Genomic DNA, 9,414 nt, shown 5'->3' with positions numbered 1-9,414 from the left:
GCTCAGCCAAGAGGAAGACACAGGCCTTGCTTCTGAGAGAAAGAAAGTAAATTGTGACAGCTTCTTCACAGATATGGAGAAGTTCTACATCCCATCCCCATCCCCAAGTGCCTTTATTCTTCTTTCATATTATACATTTATTTGGTTATATGTTTTTTTCCTGTCTCTCCTTCCATAAATCACATGAAAGCAAGGACTTTGTCCTGCTCATTCTCAGTGACCAGAACGATGACTGACTCATAGTAGGTGCTCAATAAATAGCCGTTGACTGAAGGAATGAATGGGTGGAGAACACAGCTTTCACTCAATAAACCATTATTTAACCAGAAGGAAAAACCTGTGATACGTGCGTAGCACTGCTGGGGAAGAAGGTAACCAAATCACAACTGGAACTTACTCCTTGACAAGGCAAACTTTTTAAGTCTTTTTGATACCAAAGTAAGAAAGTCTAAAATGGTCTCTGTTCTAACACTCTGATACCATCTAAAATACCAGCGCATACAGATGATTATAAAGATGACAAAGAACCAACAAGAGAACCAACGTCAAGGAACATTAGACACCACAGGGCTGCCTTACTGACACAGAAACACCTTTATACCAGTCGCCTGGTCAGAAACTTGATACCAACTAATTCCATCATATCTCTAAAGACTGTGTGACCTTAGGTAAATTCCTTAGCTTCCTTGACCCTCAGTTTCTCTGTCCCCAAAATGGGCATAAAAATAGTACCTACCTCATGTTTAAATGAGATAATACATTAATGAACTTACAAGCGATATCAGCATATCACTTGCTGCTTACTAGTCTAGGTTTTATTAACGACGTGATTACTACCCAAACCCAAACACTTGCATGCATCTGTCCTTTCTCATATTTCTCATGCTTTCATCTGAATACTGCTGCATACCTCCAGCCCATTTCCATGATGTCCAGCTCTGGCCTTTCCTAACAATTCTTTCCTGTCCTTCCAGCTTTTGCTCCCCTATCTCCTTGTCTTGGTTGAAACTTGAGTCTATGGCAACAGCACTCCCCTTATGGTTCTCTGAAGATGTCCACAGAGCCAGAAGCAGGTAGAAACCAACATTCTTGCGCTTCCATGATAGCACTTCTTCATTTCTATACACCTCCCCATTCTTTGAAGTACACGTGTGTCATTAGACCATCTACTTCTCCTCTTCCTGGCTGTCAGTCGAAGGTCTTGATCAGTTCTTTACTTGCCTTGAAAAATTTGGCCCAAGTTCACTACATCCTCTTTCACTCCTCTGGCTAACCTCAGTCTAGGCAACCTTATAACCATGCGGCGCAATGCCACTTATAAAGTGGTCTGGTCCCATTCCCCAACCCAGCCTCTATTTACAACTAGGAGTCAGGGAACAAACTAAGTAACACCACGGGAATGCAACCACCAAAACCCAGAAGGTGGGAACTCAGAAGAAGTTTCCCGGTTTCTCCAAAACATAAATCACAAAGGAAAAAGAGAAGGATGGTAATGATAAGAAACATAGATTAAACTTAAAAAGGAACAAATCACACAAATGCAGTGTGTGGACCTTATGTGGAGCTTCATTCAAACATATCAACTGTAATAAATAAATAAATACAACCCTTTTTTGAAACAAACAGGGAAATTAGACCATTGACTGAATATTTGGTGATATTGGGGAATTAGTGTTGATCTTTAAATCTGTGATAATGAGATTGTTTGTGTCTTTTTAAAAGTCCCTGTTAAAAAAATACATATAACTATGTGTATGCATGTGTAAATATATATTTATATTCATATATAATAATTTGATATTGGGGAATTCCTTCAAAGTAAGTCAGGGTATATAAGTGGGGAGAAGTTGGGCAGAATATATGTAACCAGATGGCCATTGGTTGGTTGAAGCTGTTACTCTGGGGCTGGATGGATGTATGGGGGCATGAGGGAGCCATCTGAATAATCTTGAATGGCCCAGAGTCATCACACAGGCGTGTACGTATGCAAAAATTCAGCTAAGCTGTACACTTACAGACTTGTGCATTTTACTGTATGTAAATTATACCTTAATTAAAAAATTAAGTAGAAAATACCTTTTCCAACATGAAAAAAAGAAAAAGAAGAGCTGCGAATTGGGAGCAACTTCTCTAATCCTTGAACATGGTTAGTGCAGTGAGACTAACGAATTAAACTTGCAATTGTACGGCTGAGACTCTGTGCTGCACTCTGATCCCAGGCTTAACAACCTGGCTTTGTGATTCCAATTTGGACTCCTGGGGGTAACGCACTGATTTGCGCAGGTGCTTTTACCCACGCACTTGACAGTGGATGCTCTCATTGTGATTAATAAATTGGCTCCGGAAGCTCAGCTAATAGGTGTTAGGACTCCTAGTCCCAAATAATTCACACACATTCAGAGCACTAACAAAATGTGCTACTTTCCTGACTCAGCAAAGCTCACCTGGTGAGACCACCCAGCAGCAGTCGGCCAAATGGGCCACTGCCCTTGACAGTGGTCCTCTCTGGCTGTGCTGCTCCAGGAAAGGGTGACTGTTGGTGGTGGGGAGGGGTGGCAGAGGGAGGGTTATCTAGAATGAGTCTCAACAATTCCAAGCCCATCTCTGCTTCCTTTCTTTTTGCCATGGCCTTAACTGAGGTCCCACCGTTTCTCACCTTACTCATTGCGGCTCTCTCTGTATCTCTGTATCCATCTTCCATCCCACCTCCCTTTCCTCCTGCTTTGACTTCTTCCATGGTTCCCCCGTGTTCCCATGTTCAAGTTCAAACCACTATGCTTAGTTGAGGTAACAGTTTTACTTAATCCGCAGCTGCTCCATCCTACAGCCACTCCTTGCATACATCCCGCTTCATCCAGTGTTACCCAACTGGTGGCATAATTGATACCTAGGTAAGAAAATTCTTCATTGTGCCAGGCTATCTTGTGCATTCCAGTGGGTTTAGCATCCCTGTCTCCTGCCCACTGAATACCTTAGTATCCCACCTTTAGACATTGTGACAACTAAAATATGCCCCCAGATATTTCCAAACACCCCCTGCTGCTCCTTTTCCAATTGGGTGTCTCCTACTGGCCCTTCATACCTCGACTCAAACAAGGGCTGAACCATACACAATTGCCATCTTCATAGTTCAAGAGCATCGAATATCGGCTATTTAATAAGGTTCAACTGAATATTCTTTTCTTCTGGAAACCCTCACTACTAATGCCCTGTCCCATGCCTTCCTTTATCCAAATGCTTACCACCCTGTGTTGTCATAGCTGATTTTCTAGCCAGCCCCTCTCTCTTCCCACACTGCTCAGCACTAATTACCTGGGAGTGAGCACCAAGTGCTAACTTAATTTCTTGGCGTCTCCAGCTTCACTTGGCTCGGTGCCTGGCTCATAATAGGTGCTAAGTCATGTTTGATGAAGTCAAACAGGATATTGAGCATACTTTCCCTGACGGCTCAGTGTTGTCATTTATGAGCACAGAGATGCCTTCAGAGCCTACTGAGCGTTTGCTACACCAAATGACCCACCATTGCCCGCATTATGGATGTGCGTGTCTGGATTTTAAATCCTATCATCAGTGTGTCTTCCTCCACTCATCCTGCGTGGCTTTTGGAATCTGAAGCAGACTGTCCAGAGTGCCGTGTCGGGCACTCTGTGAACTTAAGTACATGACTATTGTGACAAGAACTACCCTGGTACAGGGTCTTTTCATCTTATTTCTGGGTTCTTGCTAGGTTTCACACATTTGTTGTCTCTCTTCTGGTTACTGAGGCAATCGGTTTCTAAAAACCCTCTGCATAGGACTTCCCTGGTGGTGCAGTGGTTAAGAATCCTGCCAATGCAGGGGACACGGGATCTAGCCCTGGTCTGGGAAGATCCCACATGCCACGGAGCAACTAAGCTTGTGCACCACAACTACTGAGCCTGCGCTCTAGAGCCCATGAGCTGCAACTACCGAGCCCACGTGCCACAACTACTGAAGCAGAGTGCCTAGAGCCTGTGCTCCGCAACAAGAGCCACCGCAATGAGAAGCCCGCGCACCGCAATGAAGAGTAGCCACCGCTCACCACAACTAGAGAAAGCCCGTGTGCAGCAATGAAGACCCAACGCAGCCAAAAATAAAATAAATAAATTTTAAAAAATAAACCCTCTGCATAATCATTTTGTTTTTGGAAAGTGCTTAAAGATGACTCAGGAGGACTTATAAAATAGAGAAATGTTCCTCTGCTGAGATGCCCATTCCTAGGACCATGGCTGGTGACAGAATGACGGACTAAGTGATTGCTCAAGGAATTTTCTAAATAGTTGTTGTGTCCCTGGAGTCACAAAATAGATGGGCATACTTTTTTTATTTGAAAAGTTTTATATCAAGAAATATTGACCTATGTCACAGATAGAATCTTTCTAATTTTTGGTTTAAATGACTTTGAATTTTTTTTTAATTCAAAAAAACCTTTCCATTATAATTCATATAGAATGAAGTCCAGGACCACAAGGGGTAGAGATAAAGGGAAAAACCAGGAAGAAGTAAATGGGGAATACAATTTTCACAACATTTTCGTATTTACTAAACTCTTAACTATTCTTAATACACCTCTTAATAAACGCTATTTAACTCAATCCACAAACAAATTTTGGTTCTTTTATGTTCAATATTTATTCTTCTTATCATTTTCCTCTTTAACAAGGTAATTACAACAATTTAGGAAACAGAACTATATAAACAGAAGAAGATTAAGTGTTTTTTTTAATAGCCTTCTGCTTGCAAGAAAGTCCATATATCTTATTCCTCCAAGTATAACTTTATACCACATGCTAAACCAGATAGCTTATAGAAAACTAGTATTAAATAGCAAAACACAAACAAAACCACATATATAAATAACATAACATAAAATAGAGTATAATGTGATGCTTAACAAAGCAAACTGTGATGCAATATGAATCAACTTCACTAATTGGACAAGTCCAATGAGACACAAATCAGATAAGCTCTGAACCTGCAACAGTGTGTAAGTGAAACTGCCAGCTCAGCTAGGTTCCTTTTGTTCTTGGGCTGTGTCCAGTTCCAGTCCAGGGAGTATCCATTTTTACATCTTCTTGACTCTTTGACTATAAAGAGAAAAAGAAGAAAAAAATAAGCAAAGATGGGGTGCCTGGTGTGTGGGAATATCTTTGGTGCCTACAGATTGCCTCAGACACTCCAATCTCATCTCAGGATACCAGGCAGCTCAGAGGCCATATGAGGAAATCAGGGTTCAGAGAGGATGGACCCTGCCCAACATAACCCAGCTAGCTAAGTACAGAAACAGGACATGAACACTAAGGTTGTGTCTTCATATTCAGTATCTGGCACCCTGGTGTGAGATGATTCTGTCCATTGATAAAATGTCACTCCATTATCATCAGTGTAAATCAGAGCCATTGATCTCTTTTTAACTGTTTATTTTTTAGCTTTTAACAAACGAATGTCATGTAGTCTTTAAATTATATAAATAAGAGGCATCTTTGCAACAAGAATCAAATGCATAGAGGAATCTCATACATCATGTGAAAAATCATTAAATTAAAAACAATTAAAATAAAAATGGGGCTTCCCTGGTGGCGCAGTGGTTAAGAATCCACCTGCCAATGCAGGGGACACGGGTTCGAGCCCTGGTCCAGGAAGATCCCACATGCCGCGGAGCAACCAAGCCCGTGTGCCGCAACGACTGAGCCTGCACCCTAGAGCCCGTGCTCTGCAAAAAGAAAAGCCACCGCAACGAGAAACCCGCATACCACAGTGAAGAGTAGCCCCAGCTCACCACAATTAGAGAAAGCCTGTGCGCAGCAACAAAGACCTAACACAGCCACAAATAAATAAATGTATAATAAAAAAATGAAAATGATCTGTAAGTGGTTGAAAAAATGAATTTTTTGTTTTCATTGTCCGATTCACACTACCCTTTAAAAACGTCATAGTGCTTAGGCTAAAGCATTCCAGCAAGCCTGTGATGCAACACTCTGAACACCACTCTTTCCCAAACATTTGGAGAGAGGCTGGTGGATTATAAACGTTCCATACCTGAGGATATGCACTACATGTTTCACCCAACTCTTCTTTGGATCTGCACACACGGCTAATCTTCTCTTTGTGTATAAGCTGAAAAAAGTCAGAGAATTTGATTTATGTTTCAATTTCATTTCTTGTTTAAATGTTTTTTTTTTCTTTTTTTCCACAGGACATGCAGTGGAAATTTCATATTCCAATTCGTGGCTCTACGCCCTAAACATCCTATTTGTTTCAGAGGTGAAAAAAATTGCAAAAAAAAATTTCTTCTTAGAAAGTTTGATGCAAGAAATAAAAGTGATTCTCCCTGACTTTCTCTGCAATCTAACAAAAGGTTGTGCAGTAACAGGAAGATCAAGTCCCAGAATTATTTAATTTTGTTGGTGGTGGCTACATGAAATATGTATACATCTGATCAATAACTTATTTCATTGAAAATATAATACCCTATATAAATCAAGAATATTATATGAGGGGCTTCCCTGGTGGCGCAGTGGTTGAGAGTCCGCCTGCTAATGCAAGGGACACGGGTTCGTGCCCTCGTCCGGGAAGATCCCACATGCCGTGGAGCGGCTGGGCCCGTGAGCCATGGCCGCTGAGCCTGCGCGTCCGGAGCCTGTGCTCCGCAACGGGAGAGGCCGCAACAGTGAGAGGCCCGCGTACCGCAAAAAACACAAAAGAGTATTATATGAGATAGTGTAACTACTCTGAGCTTTAGCTTACAGCTCAACCACTTTCTGGTAGAAGATGCTCATTTCAAAGTTTAGGTTTTTCATATTTTCCTGAGATAGTATCTTAGTAGCTTATAAGTTTATCTTCAAAAGTGATTTTGCCCTCAACTATGTTCATTTTTTTTAAACTAAGTTTTGCCTTATTCCAGTTCCATTTAAAGTGAATTTTGAAGAATAAATGTACTACTAAAACACAGCTAGCTTTTTGCCACATGAGTTATTTCTGAATGAAACTCCAAAAAGGCAAAGCTTTTTCTACTTGAAATTCTCATGTACTCCTAATACAAATGAATTAGAATCCCTTAATAACTTACATGACTGCATTGATGTCACAAGCTTCATTGGCCAGCTGCTGTGTGAACCCCACGATAAATTTGGGATGAAGGATTTTTTCTGTATATTGGAGGCAGCAGTCAAAGTTGCTTGCTGCTGAAAAGAAATGAAAGATATTGAGTCCACATGAATGAACTTATTCTGTGATAGGTATCGTGGAACTACCTGAAGTTGTGGAAAACCTAGAATCTGATTTATATGGTAAATAAACTATTTAGAGGAACACCTCCAATATCTTTGAGACCCATTTTAACATAGTTTCCAGTTCTCTTAAAAAAAATAGTTTGTGTACTGGGAAATTTTGGTTCAATTATACAGTTTAGAAGCACATGAGACATCAGTCTCATAAAAGGAATATCTTTAGTAAGAAACACAAACTGACAGTATTTTATTTCATTCACTATAGTCACTCAAGAATATGAGTACCTTCCACTTGAAGAAACCCTTATAAATAACCTTCTAAATTCAGAAAAAAAAGTAAATTGGCAAGTTTTAATCTATTATCTGGCTACTGAATATTGAGAGGAGGGGAAGGACAAGAAGTTACAAAGAAAAATGTGATTTATAGGAGCTGTTAATAAGAGCTACAATTAAAACACTTTGAAATTGTAATATTAGTTAATGGGAATTTTTAATTTTGTTCATAAAATTTCAACACGTGTATTTTCAGGAATGCACCTGTTGCTAAAAGTGGTGTCCTCTTAGTAATAAAGCAATTCTTGGGCACTCCCCTGAGTTAAATTACAACCTACTGTATCTTTGACCTGCTGTAAGTGATAAATGTAATCCCGAAGTTGGCAAGTGATGTCCCCAAGGCCTTGCAAGGATGAATTCAGGTGCCATAATCTACCCCTAAAGGATGAGTTTTGAACTCTGCTAAAACTATTCAGTTGGGAAATGAGAAAGCTAGGGAAATGGGAGAATTTTCTACATTTCAAAATGGCCCCATTCACTGGTAATGTTACACAATTTACATCTCTCCCAGAATAGCACTTTGGGTTGTTCTGGAGTTCGAGGGTCTCTAAGAGCCCACCACCACCGCCCCCCAAATTTGCTGGGATTGACAGCAGAGAAAAAATCCTGATAGGCAGCAGTAACCTTTCCCTCTTCCACTCACCAATGAGATGACAACCCCCATCACTTCCTTTTGAAGATTTTCTAACAGGCTTCCAACCCTTGGGGACCCCTAAATGAGCTCAAGGCTTAGAGAAAAATGAAAATAGTTCTTCATCCTGTGCTAGCAGAAAGAGTGACACTTACCTTCTGACTTGCTGCAGAGGTGGAGTAGCAGCAGTGACATCAGAGCAGCCAGGAGCAAACTCTTGCTACTGCACATCATTTTCAGCTCAAAGAATAGATGTCTCAGTGCTGGGTACCTAGTGCCTGGGAGAGCTGTTATGCTAGATAGCAGCCTGGGTCTGGGATGGCCCTACTTATAGCAAATATTTGAATGCACATAGAAGGCGTGTTCTCACATGGGGTTTTCCCCATTGACTAACCTGCCCCATCATGTCGTCACAAAGAAGAAACCACAGGGAAAACTTCCTGCCTTTCCCTAATGTTGGGAAGGTGTGAAGGGCAGGATGGAGGGGGAGGGAGGATTAAGAAGGGGAAAATCCTGTAAAATCCTTTGAATTTGCAAAGAAGGAAACGCAGCTCAGCCCTGAGTCCCAGAAAAGATGTCTGTCCTGTTTTAACTTAATCTCTTGTCTCTGAAAAGAGAGGACAAGGATTAACAATGATACAAAGATAAGCCCCACTCGGGAACATTCCAGAACTCCTATTGTTACACTCTGATTGCTTTCCAGAGCCAATAGGGGAGGGAGAGGATGAGGCAGGACACCAAGCGTACTCAGGCATTTACAGTTTCATCGTTGCTGCTCAGCTGTCACCAAAGACCTTGAATTTCTGGGCTATTATGCAGAGCAGGTAATATAGCAATGCTTAGTAGTGTCCCCAGTTTTAGTGGAAAATACCAGCTCTTAAGTGAGCCTCAAGTTTCAGCTTTATCTTAGTTTCAGTCTCACTCTTCTAAATCTTCTACATTTTACATGACTCTAATCAACATTGCAGCCCAGAAAATGACCCTCATCTGCCCATAACTCTTCATGCTAATGTGGTTACATAACTCAATACAAAGTCTCAGAAGAAAAAAAAGAAAGAGGAAAAAAGTAGGAAGAATATCATTGTATGCTAGGAACTGGGTTTGCAGGAAGGGTATGACTATAAAGAAACACCACAAGGGAGTTTTGGTGGGGTGACGAAGTTATTTTCTATCCTATTATGGGAATGGTTACACATCACTACA

At 41.0% G+C, this 9,414-nt stretch overlaps 1 protein-coding gene across 1 annotated transcript; it reads right to left on the bottom strand.

Moving 5' to 3' along the window:
• Positions 1 to 5,083: 5,083 nt before the first annotated feature.
• CCL20 (C-C motif chemokine ligand 20) lies at positions 5,084 to 8,445 on the bottom strand (the record flags this gene model as incomplete). Its single annotated transcript, XM_079924703.1, has 4 exons — positions 5,084 to 5,105; positions 6,058 to 6,135; positions 7,088 to 7,202; positions 8,367 to 8,445. 4 exons carry the CDS (start codon positions 8,443 to 8,445, stop codon positions 5,084 to 5,086), a joined length of 294 nt encoding a protein of 97 aa, XP_079780829.1.
• Positions 8,446 to 9,414: the final 969 nt, after the last annotated feature.

Source organism: Stenella coeruleoalba (assembly GCF_951394435.1).
Source record: "Stenella coeruleoalba genome assembly, chromosome: 6".
NCBI classification, from domain to species: domain Eukaryota; kingdom Metazoa; phylum Chordata; class Mammalia; order Artiodactyla; family Delphinidae; genus Stenella; species Stenella coeruleoalba.
Note: the sequence above shows the minus strand (reverse complement) of the source record. Positions and strands in the feature narration are given on the sequence as shown.